Below are 23,817 nucleotides of genomic sequence, written 5' to 3'. Positions count from 1 at the left end.
AATGAAGACGGGAAGAGCGCTGGCAAGAAACCATGGTGCGAACATTGCAAACGTCCAGGGCACACACGTGATACATGTTGGAAGCTCCATGGAAAACCTCTAAATTGGAAGAAAAAAGAAAGAAACGAAGGTCATGCGCTCCAAGCTGGTACATCTGATCAAGAGAAGCAGTCTCCTTCAAGCCCATCTCCTTTCACCAAGGAACAGTTAGATCAATTGTACAAACTTCTTGAGTCTCAAACTTCTTCTTGCTCTATAGCTCAGAGAGGTAATTTTCCAAATACTGCTCTACTTAGTGTCACTCCCAGCCATACTTGGATTATTGATTCTGGTGCTACTGATCATATGACTGGGGAGTCGAGTCTATTTTCTTCTTATAGCCCTTGTGCAGGTAACCACAAAATTAAAATTGCAGATGGCTCTCTTTCAGCCATTGCAGGGAAAGGTTCTGTTATTCTGTCACCTAAGTTAACCTTAAAAGATGTCTTACATGTTCCTAATTTATCATGTAATCTATTATCCATTACTAAATTAACAAAGGATATAAATTGTCAAGCTAACTTCTTTCATTCTCATTGCACTTTTAAGGATTTGAGCACGGGGAAGATGATTGGCAATGCTAAGGAGAGTGGAGGACTCTATTATCTTGACAATGGACTCGACTTCAAAGACCAACAAAAAACAAGTACCTGCTTTGAATCTATTTTTGTTTCTTCTAATAATGATGATATTATGTTATGGCATTTACGGTTAGGACATCCTAGTTTTCCGTATTTGAAACATTTGTTTCCTAAATTATTTTCTAAGAAGGATCCATCTTTATTTCATTGTGAAACTTGTGAATTTGCTAAACATCACCGTTCTTCTTTTTCTGCACAACCATATAAACAATCAAAACCGTTTGCAGTTATTCATAGTGATGTTTGGGGTCCTAATAGAATAAACACATTTTCTAATAAAAAATGGTTTATAACTTTTATTGATGATCATACTAGAATTTGTTGGGTTTATTTATTGAAAGAAAAATCGGAAGTTGGACAGGTTGTCAAAAATTTCTTTAAAATGGTGCACACTCAATACCAAACAAATATTCAAGTCTTCAGAAGTGACAATGGTAAAGAATATTTTAATATACTTTTGTCCGATTTTTTTCTTGCAAATGGGGTTGTTCATCAAAGTTCTTGTGTTAATACACCCCAACAAAATGGAATTGCAGAGAGAAAGAATAGGCATCTTCTTGAGGTTGCTAGAGCTTTACTATTTGCAAATAAGGTTCCAAAATATTTGTGGGGTGAAGCTGTTTTAACTGCATCATATTTAATCAATCGAATGCCATCTAAAGTTTTAGATTTTCATACACCTCTTGATGTTTTTCGAAATTATTTTCCATTGACTAGTGTCTCTGCTGATTTGCCACTAAAAGTTTTTGGTTGCACTGCTTTTGTTCATGAACATAAACACCTTGACAAACTCGATCCACGAGCAATAAAATGTGTGTTTACCGGTTACTCTCCAACTCAGAAGGGGTATCGGTGTTTTGAACCAAAATCAAAAAGAATTTTTGTAACCATGGATGTTACTTTTGTTGAAAATCAACCATTTTTTAGTGACATTCATCTTCAGGGGGGAAATTTTAAGGAAGATTCATCTTTTACTTTTGAAAACATCATTACTTTAAGTGATATAGTGTTGTCACAAAATTCTGAGACTTATATTGATGCACCAAAAGAAAATGCCCAAGAATCCATATTGAAACTCAATCCACTTATGAATGAGGTTTCGACAGATTCAGTGGCGACAATTTCAAATGAAAATCACAATGATCAAATTCTTGATCTCAATAATAATAAAGGACCACCTGAAATGCCACAACATAATGACTCAGATAAAGAGACACAAAGCAGGTTTACTACAATTAATCCTACTTGGAAGGGTAATGTCTTTGAAAGAAGAAACCATAAACAGAGAAATGAAGGACCCATTCTCCGACCCTTCCAAGATTCTGAACCAATAGATAATCCAACACATCATCTTGATACAGGTAAGTCTTCTTCTATTCTTAAGAGTCATGTCGAGTATCCTGATTTAGACCTTCCTATTGCAATTAGAAAACCTATTAGATCATGCACTAAATATCCTTTGTCTAATTATGTGTCATACTCAAAATTGTCTTCTTCATTTGCTGCATTTACCTCTAAGTTGTCTACTGTAGAAATTCCAAAAAATATACAGGAGGCTCTAAAAATTCCAAAGTGGAAGGAAGCTGTTCTTGAGGAGATGAGAGCTCTTGAGAAGAATCAAACTTGGAGAGTCATGACATTACCTACAGGAAAGAATACTGTTGGCTGTAAATGGGTATTTACTGTGAAATATAATTCTGATAACAAAGTTGAAAGATACAAGGCACGCTTGGTTGCTAAAGGTTTTACTCAGACATATGGCATTGATTACTCAGAGACTTTTGCTCCCGTTGCCAAATTAAACACTATTAGAGTTCTCTTGTCCTTGGCAGTGAATTTAGATTGGTCTCTTAACCAACTTGATGTAAAGAATGCTTTTCTGAATGGTGATTTGGAGGAGGAAGTATACATGGATAGCCCACCTGGCTTTGAAGATAAATTTGGTTCAAATGTGTGCAAACTTCAAAAATCCCTTTATGGTCTCAAGCAATCTCCAAGGGCTTGGTTTGAAAAATTCACTCAGTCGGTCAAAAGGCAAGGATATATGCAGGGACAATCAGACCATACTCTGTTCATGAAGTTCTCTAATGTTGGTAAAATTTCAATTTTAATTGTATATGTAGATGATATTATTCTCACAGGAGATGACATTGTTGAGATGGAAAGATTGAAGAAAAATTTGACTAAAGAATTTGAGATCAAAGATTTAGGCGCGCTTAAATATTTTCTTGGTATGGAAGTTGCTCGCTCAAAGAAGGGAATTGTTGTTTCTCAAAGAAAATACATCCTAGATCTCTTGGAAGAAACTGGGATGAGTGGGTGTAGACCAGCAGATACTCCTATGGAATTAAATGCTAAATTTTGGAAGAAAGGCAGTGTTCCTGTTGAGATTGGAAGATACCAGAGGTTAGTCGGCAAACTTATTTATCTAGCCCACACTAGACCTGACATCGCTTTCTCTGTGAGTGTTGTAAGTCAATTCATGCATTCTCCCTATGAAGAACACTTAGAGGCAGTTTATCGAATCTTAAGGTACTTGAAATCCAATCCTGGAAAGGATTTGTGCTTCAAGAAAACTAATGACAGAGAAGTCTCTATATTTACAGATGCTGATTGGGCAGGATCAATTACTGATAGAAAATCCACCACTGGATATTGTGCCTATGTTTGGGGAAATTTAGTTACTTGGAGAAGTAAGAAACAAGGGGTTGTTGCTCGAAGCAGTGCAAAAGCTGAATTCATAGCAATGGCTCAAGGAATCTGTGAACTTTTATGGATTCGTAAACTCTTGGACGAAAGTTGACTCACCCTTAAAATTGTTCTGTGATAGCAAAGCAGCAATAAGTATAGCTCACAACCCTGTGCAACATGATAGAACCAAACATATTGAGATTGACCGCCATTTCATAAAAGAAAAAATTGATGCTGGAGTTATATGTCTGCCATTTGTGACTTCCAATTAGCAAACTGCTGATATCTTGACAAAAAGTTTGGCAAGACACAATTTTGAGCGATTTATAGCCAAGTTGGGCATGACAGATATCTATGCACCAACTTGAGGGGGGTGTTGAAGAATCGAGATAAATTAGATTTTATTCTCTTTTATTTTATATTATTATGTTTATTTTTATTCTGTCATTATTACTCAGTTTTACTATTGTAATTTCTTTTCCTATATAAACAGCTTAGGGCTGTAATAATAAAATATGAAAGTATTTTGTCTTCTACTTTCTTCACTTTTCCTCCTAAATTTATTTAAAATCTAGAATTTTGATTAGACCGCCACTTCTATCTGGTGGTTATGAGCTAAAAATGTAGTTTTATATGCAAGCAGAAGAGGCAAAATAATGAAAGAAACCTGATTACTTTCAAACAGCATCTTAATTTGCTACTACATTATTGTTTAGACTTATCCATGGAAGTCAATTTTTTTATCTTGATAATATCTGACATATTTTGCCCATGGTTTTTCCGTAATTTATATGATATGCCAATCTAAGCGGTGGTGCTCTTCCGTTTATGTTGTGGTCCCACAGTTCCACTACGGCCATTTATTTCTCTATGTTATTATTGGATTCTAATTGAACAGTTCCTTCTTTTTAATATCAGGTGGAGTCAACTCAGACAATGATACGCATAGTGGGCCTTTCTGCCACACTCCCCAATTACCTTGAGGTGTTTGGCCCAAAATAATATATACTTGTGTTTTTCCACTTTTTTGACTGAAGTTTTGTGTGCTGAAGTATTTAACTGGACCTAACCTGCAAATTATTACCATTCATTTCTTCAGGTTGCACAGTTCCTCAGAGTAAATCCAGACACGGGTCTTTTCTTTTTCGATTCAAGTTATCGTCCAGTGCCTCTTGCTCAACAGTATATTGGAATTAGTGAACCCAACTTTGCAGTTCGTAATGAATTGTTGAATGATATATGCTATACGAAGGTCTTGTTCCATCCAAGTTCTCTTCAAAACATCATTTTTCTTGCAATGTTGGCTAATTTTCTAGCTTTGGTTCTTTTGTTTGATTTAGGTTGTTGATTCTATTAGGCAAGGTCATCAGGCGATGGTATTTGTTCATTCACGGAAGGACACTGCAAAGACTGCTCAGAAACTGGTTTGTATTTAAGAAGTTTTATATGGTCATGTTATTTGATCTGAAACTCTTTATCCCTGTATTGTAGGTTTGCTGAAACTGTTATATAGTATTATTTAGTTCAGTCTATGTGAACAGATTGTACTATTTTCTGCCCCATGCTTTGCTTTCACTATCATCATTTTTATGTCATGTTCAACAGACTGACCTTGCACGGATGAGAGAAGACTTGGAACTCTTCAATAATGATGCGCATCCACATTATTTCTTTATGAAGGTTGTTAGAGCAAATCAGCAAACATTTATTTGAATTTTCAGTGATATCTATGATTCTTTTGAGTTCATAGATTTTATATTTTATGTATTCCAGAAAGAAGTCATTAAATCAAGAAACAAAGATCTTGTTGAACTTTTTGAATTTGGCATGGGTATTCATCATGCTGGGATGTTACGTGCAGATAGAGCACTCACTGAGAAGCTTTTCTCTGATGGACTTTTGAAGGTAGAGCTTATCCCTCTAATTTTAATTTTAGGTCTAGACTTTCAGAATCTGCTTTTAGTTTCATTAAGTATGCCTTATGGTGTTTTTAGGTACTTGTTTGTACAGCAACTCTGGCATGGGGTGTCAATCTACCTGCTCATACAGTTGTCATTAAGGTTTGCATTACAGATTACTCTGTACCATATTTTTTTAATATAAGTATGACTTCCTTTTAGGAATTAAATGGACAAGGGAAAAGTAATTGAGACAGATTACATGAAAGTGCAGTTCACTTGAGATATTCTTGGATATGTAATGAATAATTTTGGATATTAATCTATGGTGCACAGACTTGCAGAACCTAATTAAGTTTCTAATCATGATAAAAATTTATATGCATGATCTATATTGTCCCGTCTCAGCTTTTAATCCAATAATTGACTGGATAGAAAGTTTATCGTCCTACAAATAACTATTAAATAACTATTTAATGGTGTAGCATTGGTTTAACACTTCTACACCTTGTTAATAAATACTATCAGGTGTGCACTTACTTGTATCTGTTATTATAGAATTTGAGAGAGAATCCTAACTAACTTCTCTAACATTTTTGTATTGAATCTTCCAAAATTAATTTACTGAGTTACAATGATTGTTGTCAGCTTTATATATAATTGATTCTAGGTAGTTAATCCCATATAAAGGCACGTCGCGGCCAATTCCCAAAAGTGAGATGGCCACTATTGTTTTGGCGAAATTTCATGAATAATAATACCATATAAACATATTTTTAATGCAAAAATAAACAATGACTCAAAAGAACACCATCATATACAAAAATCACCATCATTCTAAGATCATCATCATTTTCAGCATATTCTTCTTCCTCCTCCTCCTACTCATCATCTTCAGCATAACAAAACAGAGGGAAAAAAGGAAGAAAGAAAAAAACAAAAAAGAAAGAAGGCTGTTGTTTTAGATTTTTGGTTTTCCCTGGGATTCTGTATCAAGTTATTATATGCACCAGGTTCCTATGAGTCTCGAGTTACTTTTGTGTTGAAATTTCCAAATTGATCTGATGGCTGTTTTTTCCAGGGAACCCAAATATACGATGCAAAAGCTGGTGGGTGGCGAGACCTGGGTATGCTTGATGTGATGCAGGTTAGGCACTGGGTTTTCTATATTAGATAATATGAAGTGCTTAGTTTTTCTACATTAGCTAACGTGCTGTTTCTGGGATATTTTCTCAAAGATATTTGGGCGAGCTGGGAGACCTCAGTTTGACAAAAGTGGCGAAGGCATCATAATTACATCTCACGACAAACTAGCATATTATTTGAGATTATTGACAAGTCAACTCCCTATAGAAAGCCAGGTAATGATTGGGAAACTTGAGGCAGTCGTATTCATATGTGTATTCTAAATCTTTGTCTGTGCATTGGATCATGCATAACATTTTCTCAAGATATTTGGTATTCTGTTGACTATCTTTGTTCAATACTTTGCAGTTTATTAGCTCGTTGAAAGATAATTTGAATGCAGAGGTTGCATTGGGGACTGTAACTAATGTTAAGGAAGCCTGTGCGTGGCTTGGCTATACTTATCTTTTCATAAGGATGAGGATGAATCCTTTGGAATATGGTATTGGTTGGGATGAGGTACCTAACTATAAATTTTTTAGTTATTAAACCAGTTCTGTAATATTTTTCAAAATTTGGATTGTCTAGCATAGGTGTATGTTTGCAAGCCTCCAAAAAGATGTATGTGCCAAAATTTGTTTCTGATTTATATCCTCAAGTATAGGGATTTAGTTGTATAGGAGTACTAGTAGGGATTTAGTTATATATGAATACTAATAGGAATTTAGTTATATATGAGTATTAATAGGATTTGATTGTTTAATAATCTAGTGTGTATATATATATATATATATAATGTATTGCCAACATAATTCAATTCAATAAAATATATTTTTACCCTAATTCTTGAGATGGTATCAAAGCTCTCGGTCTTTGGGAGTCTCGCTTCCGCATAAATCCGCCACCTTCATTGAGGCCCTTTTTGCTGCCTTCATTGCAGCAAGTTGAGATTTCTTTTTGGTTTATTTGTTGCCATAGTGTATTCAACATTCACACTTGTTCACGTCCGTTTGGCCGCCTTCCAGACCTCCGTTCACCGCTGTTTTCAACTAGATTGTAGATAGACCGTTTCTCATTTCATTTTGGGGTTCACTTTCTGATTGTAGCACTTTCGTTTGTGGATCACTTGAAGCTCACACGATCAATCTTTCGTCTCTAATATCGGTTGTCTCCTGATTTTACGGATATGACATTTAAAGAAAGCAAAAGTGGATTGGTCCGACTTAATGAAGATGAAGTAGAGAAAATGAAGTACACTTCCTCTTGGTAAGTTTCAATTTTCTTTTGGACTTAATGCTTCAGATACAACCTATAACCAATATTAGATACTGGATTCTGGAGTCATTGACCACATGACACCTTTACCTACACACTTCTCCACTTATTCACCTTGTCCTAGCAACAAGAAAATATCCACATCAGATGGTACCCTTCTAACTGCAGCAGGTCGAGGAGATGTCCAAATAAATTCATCCATAACTCTAAGAGATGTCGACTAGCTTAATTTCCATACAAAAACTAACACAACATCTATCATGTAATGTTTTTTATAACAAATCTTGTGTCTTTCTGGACAAGAATTAAGAGAGGAAAATTGTTAATGCTAGAAAATGGAATGGTCTTTATTTCTTGGATAATCAGAATCTTTCTCCAAATCTACTCGACAATACCAACTCCTTTTTTTTTTTTCTTCTCTAAACCAATAAAGACCAATAGGGACAAGGTCAATTTGTACTACTGCTGCTTGAGTCATCCTTCATTTAGAATAATAAAACAATTGTTTCCCTCCCTTTTCAAAAAATTAGAGGTAGAAAATCTTTACTGTGAGGTGTGTGAGTTTGGTAAACACAAACGTGTACTTTTCCAGTTAATAACCAAATGAGTACTTCTTCATTACGTTTAGTTCAGACAGATGTATGGGGTCCCTCTAATGTTCCAAATATATCAGGAGTCCGTTGGTTTGTAACCTTTATTGATGACTTTACTCAGGTTACTTGCTAAAACAAATATTTGAAGTCAATTATGTGTTTGTACAGTTTTTCTTCACGACAACAATCAATTTGGAGTGAGTATTAAGAGGATTAGATCTGATAATGTCAAACATAACTTTAATCAAAGACTTAATTCTTTCTGTCAAAAGGAGGGCATTATTCATGAGTCCTCATGTGTTAAAACACCCCAACAAAATGGGATTGCTGAGAGGAAAAATGGGCACTTGTTAGATCAAACTCAAGCTTTATTATTTCAAAATAAAGTTTCTTAGAAATTTTGGGAAGAGGCAGTTTTAATTGCATCGTATCTCATAAACCGATTACCTTCTGTCAAAATATGTTTCTGTTTAATATCCCTCAAGTATAGGGATTCAGTTGAATAGGAGTACTAGTAGGGATTCAGTTATATAGGAGTACTAGTAGGGATTTAGTTATATATGAGTACCAGTAAGGATTCAATTATATAGGAGTACTAGTAGGGATTTAGTTATATATGAGTAATCATAGGATTTGGTTGTTTAGTAATCTTGTATAAATATATCTGATGTATTACCAATATATTTCAAGTTTCAATAAATATAATTTTATTCTAATTCTTGACATGGTATCAGAGCAGATTCTGATTTTGTGATATGTCTTTGTGCTTCACTACCGCTGCCGGCGGCGGCAAATGCCGCTGGCAGCACCACTTTTTTAAGTGTTTCAATTTTTTGGCTTCATACAGTCATTTCTCACTTTCATTGCAACAATCTTCTATAGAGTCAAAGTTCGTTACTTCAACATAATCTGTCTTTGAAACAGTAGCTTCATGATTTTGATTCACATGATTGTGATGAAATGCATGTATCTGTTTTTGATAGAGCGACTTCAGTGGCCGTGTTGGATGCAACCATCTTCATATTTTGTTGATTTTCATCACTACTAAGACATTACAGGGGCTGAAAATGAAGATTGAGGAAGTATTTCTTGCATGACACCTGAATAGAACTTCTTAACACTTTCGCCAACAATCTCCATTTGATTCTCTAGTTGATTCAACCAAATCCTGGTCGAGGTTAAATGTTGTGATCCAACATCCTAATGCACTTCATTCAGATAATGTAATGGCATATGACAATGCAGTTTCTGCTCTGGGAAAAATTTGCCAATTTCACTGGGACAATATTGATTCTGCTCAGGTAGTTCTAGCATGGTTGAATGCCAATAAAAAGTGATTTGATTGAGGCAAAAGTTGTTCACGATCAACTTTGTTCAATGGTGGAAAGGTCTGACAGTGAGTTGTTAGGCCCATACAATCAATACCTTCCCAACATTGTCTCGGTGTTTGCTGAGGTTTTATGTGCTGATAAAGATCTTGCAACATAACAAACAGCTGGCCGAATGGTGAGTTTACTCAAACAGCTCCAGCAAACACTACCGCCCGCTACCCTTACCTCCACTTGGTCATCTTTGCAACCACAACAACAACTTTCTTTTGCAATCCATCCTTTCTTCGTAGTTTTCATCTCTTTGCTGCATCGCAGTCCATCATTTCTTCATTGCATCTGGGTTGGCAGTTGGTGTCTTGCACTTTTTGGGAACAAGATTTTTCCGGCAACATGGCTCCAGTTTTGAGAATGCATAGTCAATTGTGATTGGAAAGGAAACTTTCTGTAGAATGTGTATATTATTATGAGTGTTCATAGTGCGATTGAGTCTAAAAGGAGGTTAAGCAGTTGTGGTGTTGGAGCTTCAGCTGCTATTCCAGTTTTTTTTTTGTTCTTACATTATTGCGTGAGAATGCATGCACCTATCTCCGGTCCCCCTCTGCAAGTCTTTTCATGATGTGATGTACTGGTCGTGCCTTTATCTCCCTGAAGCATGCCGCTCTCTCCTTGAAACATATTCAAGTTTAAATATTGAGTCTCCAATATTATTGTTTTGAAGCTTCCAAATGCAGTGTTTTAGAAGAACGGAGCTTGCTTTGTTCAATTGCTTGCCATGAATTTCTCTCAGACTGATGATCAATCAGGCTATCTGGCTAGGCTATATTTATAGCAATTTTCTCCGACTTTAAATGCATCCCTGAGTTGCCTTTCCATCTTTTTTATTATTTTGTGGAGCAAAACATTGTTTTCTTGTAGCAAGCTAAAGTTAAGCTTTAGCTTAAGGGGGAGTGTTGTACCATTGCCGCCTGGACGTTTTGTCAATACGAGGAGGGAGTGTTTGAGTGACAGGAGTTGAATCACCGAGTCATTAGGTTGGGGAACAGATGGGCCAGAATCGCTAGTACCTTGTTCATTCGCCATTTCAGATTCAACTTGGTTATCGTCTTCAGATTGTGAAGATTGACTATTACTACTTTCACCTTGAGCACTATAAGAATTCAGCATCAAATCCTTTGCCGGTTTGTCATGTTCTTTGTTGTCATCATAAGGAGTCTGCTGCTGAGATTGTAGCCTTGCGTTCTGAAGTTTCAATGCTTGAACTTTATCAAGAGCAAACTCCACTATTAACCGATGTTTAGGACCAAAAGTTTCAGGCTTAGAAACACCTGAAACCTTGTTAGACTCCTTAGATGCTTTACTATTTGCTTCCTGAACCTTTCTTGCAATATTTGTTTCCTTGTCAACATCATCTTCAGAAAGAACATCTTCCACTATGACACCATCGGTATCACTATCATCTCCACGATCAGATTGTTTGTCAACATGCTCGACATCATCCTCAGTACCAAGTCAACAGCTATGAGACGAGTCCCAAACTATGATCCATTGAGTTTTTGAATGACACTTTCATTGTGGCTCTTGCTTCCGCATAAAACTACTGCACTTTATTGTGGTCCTTTTGCCGCCTTCATTGCGGTTTCTATTTCTTAGCCACCTTCATTGTGGCCCTTTTTGCCGCCTTCATTGCGGTTTCTATTTCTTAGCCACCTTCATTGTGGCCCTTTTTGCCGCCTTCATTGCGATTTTCGTCTCCATTGCGATTTCTATTTCTTAGCCACCTTCATTGTGGCTCTTTTTGCTGCCTTCATTGCAGCAACTTGAGATTTCTTTTTGGCCTAATTTGCACTCTAATAACTCCTCCCATGACAACCTTGAGGGGGAGTGTCAAAATATGTTTCTGTTTAGTATCCCTCAAGTATAGGGATTCAGTTGAATATGAGTACTAGTAGGGATTCAGTTATATAGGAGTACTAGTAGGGATTTAGTTATATACGAGTACTAATAGAGATTCAGTTATACAGGAGTACTAGTAGAGATTTAGTTATATATGAGTAATCATAGGATTTGGTTGTTTAGTAATCTAGTAAAAATATATCTCATGTATTACCAATATATTTCAAGTTTCAATAAATATCATTTTATTCTAATTCTTGACACCTTCTGTCCTTGTTTTACCCTAATGTGTTGTCCCCCAGTAGTAATTTTACTCCAAAATATTTGGGTATGCATCGTTTATCCATATCCATAGTGATTATAGAGAGAAATTTGATCCTAGAGCCTTAAAATGTGTCTTTATCAGGTACTCTTCTATCCAAAAGGCTTCTAATGTTCTCATCCAAGTAAGAAAGATGAGTCTCAAGTATAGAGATTCAGTTGTATAGGAGTACTAGTAGGATTTAGTTATATATGAGTACTAATTGGGATTTAGTTATATATGAGTATTAATAGGATTTGGTTGTTTAGTAATCTAGTATTTATATATATATATATATATGTGGTATATCGCCAACATAATTCAATTCAATAAAATATATTTTTACTCTAATTCTTGAGAGTATGTTAGAGAAATTAAAGGCAAGTGCTGCAGATTAGGTGCTAATTCTGTTAACACCAATGGTCTAACTGACATCTAACAAAACGCAAACTAAAAGGATAGAAATAGGAGGCTGTCATTTGAGAAAGGGAGGTCTTTTGCATGGAGAGAGATGTAGAGAGGCATAGGACTCTTGAGCATCCCAAAAGGGTTGATAATTAACTTTTGCATTGAAATAATATTTGTATACTAATAATTTACATTGAATGTTGGTAATTTGTTGCATTTCGTAGATCTTAAATATTGAGATTCTGAAAAAGTTTTTGGTGGTTGTTTTTAGGCATCAAAAGGTATTTTAATAATAATTTTTTATGTTTTAGGTTATGGCAGATCCTTCTTTGAGTTCTAAGCAAAGATCACTTGTTATTGATGCTGCTCGTGCACTTGATAAAGCAAAAATGATGCGGTTTGATGAGAAAAGTGGCAATTTTTACTGTACTGAGCTTGGTCGCATTGCAAGTCACTTTTACATTCAATATTCTAGTGTTGAAACATACAATGAAATGTTGAGACGCCATATGAATGACAGTGAGGTAATTTTGATGTATTTCAAACACATTTTTAATTATGGTAGAAATATATTTTAAAATAATATTTCAATTATGTAAAGAGTATAGGCAGTAATATGCTCGTATAGACTACGCTATACCTAATAACTACTCTATACCTAATAACTAAAGATATGTCCATATATTTACAACATTCCTCTTAAGTTGGAGAATGAATATTTATCATTTCCAACTTGCTAGTAAGTTGGCTGAATGCCTAAATCAATCTGTTGTTAAGCCTTTTGTCAATACTTGTCAATTGATGTCCAAAAGTAGTGTATGTTGTAGTTATCAAACCACTATCCAACTTCTCCTTGAATGCCTCTGGAGTAAATGAGGGATTAGGACATAGTACGTGCACCATTATAATAAAACTTTGATGCTGCAAGTAAATATGTTTTAGAGTAGAGAAAGTTAGAGATAGGGTAATTGGTAGTGGCACAAGATCTTTTTCCTTCTCTCAAAACAATGGGTAAATCAATTTAGATTGGGGTTGCAAGTACGAAACTTTTGAGAATCAAAAGTAGAAAGATTTTGTTTATGGACCAAGTCAAAATTTCCTCTTATTTGATACAGTCTTGGCCTTCACTGTGGTCAAAGGTGTTTATTCTTGCAAAACATATGACAAAGGAGGAGGAACATGACCAAAAACAAACGACTCTGAAGACTTAAAAACGTAGACCAGGACTAGAAACAAGAACACGCGTCATAGAAACTGGACTAGGACCTTGAACAAATTCAAGTGTTTCAAAAATAGGTAACTCATGTAGTCAAGGTGCAAGGAATAGAAACTAAGAGTGATATTCCAAATTATTATTGTTAACCCTTCGAAGTTTAGGGCGATTGTAGAACACATTTTCATGCAAGGTGATATCTATAAAGATAAAATGTTTATGACTGGAAAGATGATAACAGTTGTACCCTTTTTTGTTTGAAGATAACCTAGATAAACACACCTGATTGCATGAGAGTCCAAATAATTTCTTTGTCGCATTTGAATATGAACAAAAGCAACACAACTAAATACTCGAGACTCAAGACTCTGCATTATGGGTATAGAAGGAAAATGTTAGAAAAAACTGAATAGGAGTAATATTACTAAAAAGACGAGATGGTACTTGAATACTCAAATATGAAGCACTCAGTGCTACTTTTCCCATGTATGTGTTTTCAGACGAACATTTGGAAGATAAGGGATCAAGCAACTGAATGTAAGGACAATATTTTCTCTATGCAAAAAGGTGATCGTTAGAGGTATATCGACGACGAATAGTGGTCAACAAAGGTGAACGATGCATTTAACGAAGGTGAACAATGAAAAAAGCAATTAACAACGAGGGTGAGCGGCAATGCCGAACGGGAAGTACGAATACAATGTGCCAAATGCTACAATGAAGGCAACAAAGAGGGACCACAATGAAGTCAACCAGGATTTTTTTGCGGTAGTGAGGCCTGCAAGAATAGGAGCTCGTGATACAATGTAGAAAAACTATTTATTTTAATTGTATAAATATTGCAGACACTATAGCTAATGAGCCTAATAAAGGGGCCGAGTACATCGAAAAAAATAATTACAAATAAAAAGCCTAATAACGACAGTTACAGCCACATATTTACTACTATTACTGTTAATGGTTTCTGCTCATGTTATTACTCATTACTTTTTTTATGGGTTTCTCTTTCCTCATAAATAGGAGCTTGTGATACAATGTAGAAAAACTATTTATTTTAATTGTATAAATAGTGCAGACACTATAGCTAATGAACCTAATAAAGGGGCCGAGTACATTGAAAACAGATAATTACAAATAAAAAGCCTAATAACAACAGTTACAGCCACATATTTACTACTATTACTGTTAATGGTTTCTGCTCATGTTATTACTTATGACTATTTTATGGGTTTCTCTTTCCTCATAAATTTTCTGTGGACATGGTTATGCTTCTAATTTCAGTGTTCTGTCCTTGGTCGTTCTAAAGGAAATGCCATTTCCGTTACAGAGAATTTTAGCTGCCATTCTGCTTTCCTGTTTCTGCTTTTTTGTTTTTATTGCTTTCAATTCTGTGATACCCTAGCTCGCCTCCTGTATTTTCATTCTTTTCTCTCGTAATTTTTTAGCCCCCCTATAATGGTGCTGTTATGCTTTAAAAATGGTAATATTTACACTATGATATACTTTATTTTTCTGTAAAATTTCAAATGCTGTGCAATTGGTTAGTTGGTCATGGTATGTATCGGGGGGTTCGTTTCTTTGTCATAAGCCTGCATAAAGGGTATACTGTATGAAATAATTTTTTCTTATATAATAATTATTTGTCATGTTCTTTTTATGTTTTGCGATGCTTTAGGTGATTAACATGGTTGCACATTCATCTGAATTTGAGAATATTGCTGTTCGAGAAGAAGAACAGAATGAGCTTGAGACTTTGGCACGCACATCATGTCCATTAGAGATTAAGGGTGGTCCTTCCAACAAACATGGAAAGATTTCCATTTTGATTCAGGTTTTGTTCTCAAGCTGTTTGAATTTGTTTATCCTTTAGGATAATTGTGTGAATAATATATGACCTGTTGTTTGCAGTTGTACATATCCCGAGGCTCTATAGATTCTTTCTCTTTGGTTTCTGACGCTTCGTACATTAGTGCAAGCTTGGCCCGTATAATACGAGCTTTATTTGAGATTTGCTTGCGAAGAGGCTGGTGCGAGATGTCTTTGTTTATGTTGGATTATTGCAAAGCTGTGGATCGCCAAATTTGGCCGCACCAACATCCTCTTAGACAATTTGACAGGGACCTTTCGGCAGAAGTATGCTTTTCATTATTCTGTTCACTATATTTACTAGTTATTTTTTATACCAGGTTGTGATAGTCCTTTTTGGTTCATAGATATTGCGGAAGCTTGAAGAGCGAGGGGCTGACTTAGATCACCTGATGGAGATGGAGGAAAAAGACATTGGGGCATTGATTCGTTATGCACCTGGAGGAAGGGTATGTACCTTTTAGTATGACTGTATTAAAAAAATTTCATTCGAGGTGAGTTCAGACGTTGATTATTATTTTCTTATCCCTGTCAACTTAGTTGGTGAAGCAATATCTAGGGTATTTTCCGTCACTTCAGTTATCAGCAACTGTTAGTCCAATAACCAGAACTGTCTTGAAGGTAAATTCACAGTGAAGAATCTTTTCTATATTGTCAGATTCCAATTTTTCATTGGATTCATCACTGGGTATATGCTTTGATATTCATTTCTACATTATCAATCATTATTTTCAGGTCGATCTGGTCATAACGCCTACTTTTATTTGGAAAGATCGTTTTCATGGTACTGCTCAACGCTGGTGGATTTTGGTAGAGGTGAATCGGATTCCTACTATGATTAAAACGTTACAATTACTTAATTTGTTTTATATTTATATATATTGTTAAAAGACAGGATAGTTTTGGAATGCTTGAGTGAAATTCCACTTATCTGATTTGATTATATACACTCTTGATCGTAAATACAATGTGAGATTTAGAAGGACATTAATGAGGTTTTTTGGTTCATAAGTACATGAATGTAATTTATTAGGCATATAATTAACAATTGATCTTATATGCTCCCCCTCAAGATGGAACATATAAATCAAATGCTCCAAAATTGGAACAAATATTTTGAATTCGCGGCTCCCTTAAGGATTTTGTGAAGATGTCTGCCAGTTGATTGTTAGAGCTAACAAATTCGGTGATGGCTTCTTTAGAAAGGACTTTCTCTCCGATGAAATAACAATCAATCTCAATATGTTTAGTTATCTCATGAAAAACTGGATTGGAAGCTATATCTACGGATGACTGGTTATCACAACAAAGTTTCATTTGTTGAGTATCTCCAAACTTGAATTCACGAAGAAGTTGTTTAATCCAAATGAGCTCACATGTGACTACAACCACAACTCTATATTCAACCTATGCACTAGACCTTGCAATAACATTTTGCTTCTTGCTCTTCCATGATACAAAATTTCCTCCAATAGACTCACAATACCCTTTGTGAAATGATAATTCGACATACCAGTTTCTTTGAGTATATCTAATGCATAATTCCTTTGTGAAATGACAATCCCATTCGTTGACTAAGCAACTTCAACTCCAAGAAAATATTTCAGCTTTCTTAGATCCTTGGTGTGAAAATGTCTGAATAAATGTTCCTTTAGTTGAGAAATTTTCTCCTATTCATTTCCAGTGATTACTATATCATCTACATAAATCACCAAGTAAACGCGTCTATTTAGAGAGGTATGGCAAGAAAAGACTGAGTGGTCTGCTTCACTACGTTTAAATCCAAAAGCCTAAACAATTGAGCTGAATTTCCCAAACCAAACTTGTGGGAATTGTGTAAGTTCATACAGAGGGCAATGCACTTTGCAAACCAAGCTAGATTATCCTTGAGCAACAAACCCATATGGTTTCTCCATGTAAATCTCCTCTTCTAATTCTCTATGTTGAAATGCATTTTTAATATCCAACTAATATAGTGGCCAATGACAGATAAAAGTATCACCATAATCAAGGCCATAAATCTGTGTATAACCTTTGGCCACCAGACGAGATTTGAGACGATGAATCTGTCCTTCAGGTCCAACTTTAACAACATAGATCTATTGACAACCAACAAGTTCTTTTCCTGGACGAAGAGGACCAAATCCCAACTACCATTATGCTCCAAAGCTTGCATTTCATCAATCATGGCTTGTCGCTGTCCTGGATGATCAAGTGCCTCACGAACATTTTTAGGAACGGAATCAGGATAAAGATGCTATAAAAGAATGATAAGAAGGAGATAGACTATGATATCTTCCGAAAGTATAAATAGGATGAGGATTTTGAGTTGATCGAGTACCTTTCCTAAGAGCAATGGGCAAATCAAGGTTTTCATCAGGCAGGGATGTAGTAGGGCACGATTCAGTTGGTCTCTCAATGCCTTCCAATTTGGTACTAGGAATACGTGAGCGTCACTGGTATGTAATGATCGATCTCTGAGATGGTGCAAGTGAAGGAATGTTTGAAGTTGAATATGTAACTGAAACTGATTCCTGCCAAGGAGAAAATGATGGACTAAAATAGGAAATAGGAAAAACTTCTTGAATGGTATGAGATTCAATTGAGGATGATAAGAAATATGGTTTTTCTTGGAAGAATGTTACATCTCCAGAAATATAATAACGATTGTGGATTGGAGAGTAACATCGATAACCTTTTTGCAATCTAGAATATCCAAGAAAAACTCACTTAATGGCTCGGGGAGACAACTTATCTAAACCTGTATAAAGATCATGAGCAAAGCAAGTAATTCCAAAAACATGTGGAGCGATTTGAAACAAAGGTTCTTTAGGAAATAAGATGGAGTAAGGAATATTGTTATTAAGAGAAGAAGAGGGCATCTGATTAATAAAAAAACAAGTGGCTAAAAATTGCCTCACCCCAATGATGAACGGGTACATTTGCATGATGGAACAGTGTCTGAGCAGTCTCAACGAGATGTCTATTTTTTCTTTCAGCTATGCCATTCTGTTGAGATGTATTGGGACAAGAAGATTGATGGAGAATGCCCTGTGATGTCAAAAAAAAAGTAATAGAAGAAGAGAAATATTCATTTGCAATACCACTTCTATGAATACAAATTCTCTTACCAAATTGGGTTTTAATTTCATTAACAAAAGAAGTGAAGATGGACAAAATTTCAGATCGTTCTTTTATTAAGAAAACCCAAGTACATCGAGAAAATTAATCAATAAAGGTAACAAAATATCTAAAACCCATAGAAGACACACGACTAGAGCCCCGTACAACTGAATGAATAACTGAAAAAGGTGAATCAACACGACTTTCAACTTGACTAACAAAAGAAGATGAAACATGTTTTCCTAATTGACATGATTCACAAGAGAGTGCATTTATTTTTTTAAGACTTGGAACCATTATTTTCAGTTTGGATAGGTGAGGATGTCCCATCCATTCATGAATAAGTTCTGGTGATGTAGTGAACTGCAAATCCAAGAAGAATGACTTGAGATAGTAAAGACAATGAGATTGATGTCCTACGCCAATCTTCCGACCCAAACCACGTTCCTGTATAACAAATGAGTTAGCATCAAAGGTTACTGAACAATTATGAGAACGGGTAAGTTGGCTGGGAGAAATCAAATAGAAAGGGCAACCATGTATAAACAAGACAGAGTTTAAGGTTAGGGGAGTAATGGTGAAACATGACCGATACCCTTTGCTGCATCTCTAGAATCATCAGCTAGAGTAATAAAATGAGGAACTTGGGAGGAAAATTATCCATGTACTTTAGTCATTACCAGATTGAGAAATACAAGCAGCAGAGTTGTGAGCAACTATAGCAGAGGAGCTTGGAGATTCCCTGCAAGCTTTTAGCTGGATATATTCTTGATAGTCAGCTTCTGAAAATTTCATTTTTAATGTTTCAGACTTAGAAATATTCACAGATTTTCCAGGAAATTCGTAAATTGAGTAGCAAGTGTCGTATGTGTGGCCCATTTTTTTTGCAATAAGTACATTGAGGTCGGCCTCTTCTTCCACCTCGTCCTCCTCGACTTCCACAACCTCCTCGTCAACCTCGATTAGAAACCAAGGTAGACGTTTCAATAGTATCAACTGAATTTACTTCTGTTTTTGGCGAGGGGACTCGAAGGAGACGAGTTGTTAAATTTGCTAATGAAGGAACTTCTTGACCAGTTAAGACTTGATCACGAACATGATCAAAATCTGGATGCATTCCTCGTAGAACAAACACCATATATAGATTATCAAGTTTTTTCTTCATATCTTCAATTGTGTCGACTTCCAAAGATAATTTTAACTACTTGACTGCAAATTGCGCTTTACGAACATAGACAACCATGTACTGAAATTAGATTGAAACAAATTGAATACTCTGAAATTCTCTCAATGAAAAGTACTGAAAACTAAGAATTCTATCATGGTATTAGAGCCTGGTTTTAACCGGATATTCCTTCTTATGAAGAAATGAGGCCTTATCTACCTTCCATCAATTCAAGGCTTTGGTGGAAAATCAATTTCCTTACAAGATTCAGGCTGTTCCATTTGATTGGAGGGGTGAGTTTAGGCCGTTCTCTCAGTTTCGAGCTCAACATGGCATTTCTCATCGTCTTATTTGTTCTGATACTCATCATCAAAATGGTTTGGTGGAACTTACTGTAAGGATATACATATAGTTGAGTTTGGCCTTACCTTATTAGCTCAAGTTTCCCTCCCCTACAAATTTTGGGACTGTGCCTTTCTCACCACTGTTTACCTTATTAACAGACTCCTTTTAGCACATTTACACAATGTGGATTCCTTTGTCAAGCTTTTTAATCAACAACCAGACTATCCATTCCTTGGATGCTTTGGGTGCTCATGTTTTCTCCTCCTAAGACCATACAACAAAAACAAGCTTCAATTTAGATCTCAACAATGTGTTTCGTTGGCTATTCCACTTCCCACAAAGGCTACTAATGTGTTTTCATTATGCAATTGGTTTCTTGGTCAGCAAGTGTGATCTCTCCCTGTGTGTGTACTCTAAAGGTGGCACTCTTGTCTGCATCCTGATCTATGTAGATGACATTATCATCACTGACAACAGTCATTCTTTCATTCAACAAATAGTTGCCAATCTCAAGTCATTGTTTTCCCTCACAAAACTAGGCGACCTTAACTATTTCCTAGGCATCGAGGTCAAGCTTTTGTCAAACGCTTCCTTACTACTTTCTCAAGGCAAGTAAGTACTGTCAAAATATGGTCCTGATACCTTCTCTGACCCTACCATGTACAAGTTCCATTATGCCACAATTACTCATCCTGACAGCTGCTTCTCAGTAAACAAGGTCTGCCAGTTCATGTCCAAGCCATTTGACTGCCACTGGCAAGCTATCAAACATATCCTCACAAAGGCTCTACTTCTCTCGGCCTCCTTATCCTCCTTTCTCCTTCTCAAACCTGTATCCTCCTTTCCCATTGAAGCCTTTTGTGATGTTGACTGGGGTTCAAACCTTGATGATAAACGCTCTACATCAGGTGCTTGTGTATTTCTGGGCAACAATCTCATTTCTTGGTGGGCAAAAACGCAGCCAGTCATCTCTAGGACCAACGCAGAGGTTGAATATCGAAAACTAGACCAAGCCACCTCAGAGTTGCTCCAGATTCAATCCCTTTTTATCAGAACCGAACATCAGTTTCACCACTTCTATTGTGCATTGTGAAAACATGAGCACCAGTGCCCCTGTTCACAACCCTATCCTTCACGCTCGCACCAAACATATCGAGTTGAATCTTTTCTTTGTTAGGGAGAAAGTTCTTCAGAAACAACTAGATGTAGTGCATGTTCCTGGCCACTTGCAGTGTGCAGACATCACGACTAAGGCTCTTCCTCCTTCCATGTTTGAAGACTTACATGCCAATCTCAATATGTGTGCTGTCTCCTCACCCTCAGCTGAGCTTTTGGAGGCATGGTAAACGATAGGTAGTCTAAAACTATCATGTTAGGACTCTAAGTTACTAGTAACTGTCAAACTAAAAGAATAACAGTTTGACAGCTCAACATAACTAACTATAATACCTATATACGCTAGTGATCTTTGGATCTTGTAACTAACTTTTAATTCTCATTCAGAAACTGAATTGAAACAAATTGAATACTTTGAAATTCCCTCAATGAAAATGTTGAAGTTGTGGGATTTTAAAGAAAAGGAGGAGAGAAAATAATAAGGGTTTGAATATTATTGATAATAGTTTTATCCTAATTTGATTACAAAAGACTCAATACTAATCTCTATTTATAGAGAAACATAGACTCAATCCTAAAGAAGGAACAAATCATAATAATAATGAGAAACATTCTAAGATATCTCTGTGATTATAAATTGATCATAAGAAATAATTCAAGATACTCTAATATAATATAATAGATATTATAAGATATTTTCTAATAATCTAACAGAAAATTACCGAAAACTAAGAATTCTATCAAGGGTCAAGGTACAAAATCCTTTGGTCTAGGTGAGCAGAGAATTAAATGAAGTCAAGGAGGTCCGAAAGGTACTCACCAATCCAGACCACCCATTGTTAGCAAAAGTTCAAATAAATGAGACTCATTTAGTCCATACAGAAAAAAACTTTGCCTCTCATTATGCAATGATGTCAACACTTCTGACTGTTATAACTAAATTTTATGTCAAACTCCACTGATTCTAGTATCAGGTTAGAATTTTTAGCTTTATTTGCTGAAAAAAAAATATCAGGTTAGAATTATTAATAAATACTAAAGGCAGGTATTTAAAAGGATGAAAAGAAGAAAACTACAATGAACTGGTAAATAAGGGATTCGCATGATGGAAAAAACCTACTAGGGTCATGCCCGACATAGTTGGATAAAACAAGAAAAAACCTATTTTTTTTAATATTCTCTCATTCGAACTGCATCATCTCCCTCCCTCTCACAACCATCTATGCCTTTGTTCTTTTTATGGATTTGGCAAGTTCTTTGTCTCTTGGTTGTTCTATTTTTAAACTTGTGAATGTATGTCATAAATTTTCTAGCCACATTAGTATTTTCATTTTGGTAGGATCTTACGATCTAATGCCATTCCCAAATGGTTTTCATTTTATCCAAACAAAATATTTATATTTTGATTGGCCAAAATGTTTTTGCTGATTTTTTCTATTGAGACTCAATAGCACTGATTGATCTATGTAGAAGCCCTTACCTAATGGGATAAGTGTTAGTTGTTCTTGTTATAAGTATTTGTAGTATAATCATATTCTTTTTACTTTGAAACTTTGAGTTGCCCATGTGTCTAAGTCATTTCCTGTGTGATTTTTTCTAGATTGATAGCAGGTATTGTCTTGCTTATGAAATGTTTGATTTGTGTCTGAAAAATGTGTTTCAAGTGTGCTGTTGCCACAATTATTTTGTAACTAGATTTGACTTGATAATTGCTAATGCCAAATTGGATGCATGGTCAACTATTTTGAGCAGGACTCTGAGAATGATCATATTTATCACTCGGAACTTCTTACCCTGACAAAGCGGATGGCTAAGGGAGAACCTTACAAGCTTTCCTTCACTGTGCCTATATTCGAACCACATCCACCACAATATTACATTCATGCCATTTCTGATTCATGGCTTCATGCAGAGTCATTCTACACTATTACCTTTCATAATCTACCATTGCCAGAGGTATTACATGTCCATTTAGTTCTCTTATGTTTCTAGTGCATATTAGATGGAAACTGGGTTCTTCCCAGTTATGTCTGACACTTGAATATATCTTTGCCAGGTCTGTTCTTCTCACACCGAACTCCTTGATTTAAAACCTCTTCCGGTGTCTTCTCTTGGAAACAGTGATCATGAAGCGCTATATAAATTTTCACATTTTAATCCAATACAAACACAGGTTTGGTTCATGTGCTCTAGAGCAAAAAAATTATTAGATTTTGCACCGTAGAACGGCTTACTAACATATGTATATTTTTCTGTTTACTTGGCAGACTTTTCATGTCTTGTATCACACGGACAATAATGTTCTATTAGGAGCTCCGACTGGAAGTGGAAAAACTATATCTGCTGAGCTTGCTATGCTCCGGCTTTTCAACACTCAGCCTGATATGAAGGTTTGTACTTAGAATTGTTAGTGCAGTTTATGAAAGAGAATGACTCCGGAAGAACCAAATTATGGGAAATATAAATATGATAGAATATACATTTTATTTGAAGGAAGTTATGCGGCTTGCTCTCTGCAGGCTGGTTAGCTAAGGTGCTTAAAGATATTGATTTACTGTCTTCAGACTAAGTGAATGAGAAAAATGCACGCAAAATTTATTTTATCCATTTCTGTGAATAGAAAAGGAAACCTTGTATACACCATAAAAATTTGTGTTATTTATATTGTTTAGAGAAATTACTTTTCTGTTACCTATATTGTTCATCATCTTATGAAGTGTGTAAGCTTAAGCTACTTTGTGTATGACTATGCAGGTTATCTATATAGCACCTTTGAAGGCTATTGTTAGGGAAA

At 35.7% G+C, this 23,817-nt stretch overlaps 1 protein-coding gene across 3 annotated transcripts in view; it reads left to right on the top strand.

Annotated features, from left to right (window-relative positions):
- Nucleotides 1-23,817, top strand: part of LOC101514229 (DExH-box ATP-dependent RNA helicase DExH14) — a 58,268-nt gene that overhangs the window by 7,525 nt on the left and 26,926 nt on the right. For all 3 annotated transcript variants that reach the window (XR_012163234.1, XM_073368963.1, XM_073368962.1), the window contains 19 exons: nt 4,290-4,355; nt 4,471-4,623; nt 4,712-4,795; nt 4,977-5,051; nt 5,145-5,276; nt 5,366-5,431; nt 6,351-6,416; nt 6,508-6,630; nt 6,764-6,913; nt 12,507-12,719; nt 15,084-15,239; nt 15,317-15,541; nt 15,622-15,723; nt 15,815-15,895; nt 16,010-16,090; nt 22,776-22,979; nt 23,080-23,196; nt 23,291-23,413; nt 23,778-23,817. Coding sequence is in view for 2 of the 3 variants with exons in the window: in XM_073368963.1 (XP_073225064.1) it covers nt 4,290-4,355; nt 4,471-4,623; nt 4,712-4,795; nt 4,977-5,051; nt 5,145-5,276; nt 5,366-5,431; nt 6,351-6,416; nt 6,508-6,630; nt 6,764-6,913; nt 12,507-12,719; nt 15,084-15,239; nt 15,317-15,541; nt 15,622-15,723; nt 15,815-15,895; nt 16,010-16,090; nt 22,776-22,979; nt 23,080-23,196; nt 23,291-23,413; nt 23,778-23,817 (2,257 nt within the window). In the remaining variant the exon portion in view is untranslated. The remainder of the gene's footprint in view (nt 1-4,289; nt 4,356-4,470; nt 4,624-4,711; nt 4,796-4,976; nt 5,052-5,144; nt 5,277-5,365; nt 5,432-6,350; nt 6,417-6,507; nt 6,631-6,763; nt 6,914-12,506; nt 12,720-15,083; nt 15,240-15,316; nt 15,542-15,621; nt 15,724-15,814; nt 15,896-16,009; nt 16,091-22,775; nt 22,980-23,079; nt 23,197-23,290; nt 23,414-23,777) is intronic.

Source organism: Cicer arietinum, chromosome 5, assembly GCF_000331145.2.
Source record: "Cicer arietinum cultivar CDC Frontier isolate Library 1 chromosome 5, Cicar.CDCFrontier_v2.0, whole genome shotgun sequence".
Lineage (NCBI taxonomy): Eukaryota > Viridiplantae > Streptophyta > Magnoliopsida > Fabales > Fabaceae > Cicer > Cicer arietinum.
Note: the sequence above shows the minus strand (reverse complement) of the source record. Positions and strands in the feature narration are given on the sequence as shown.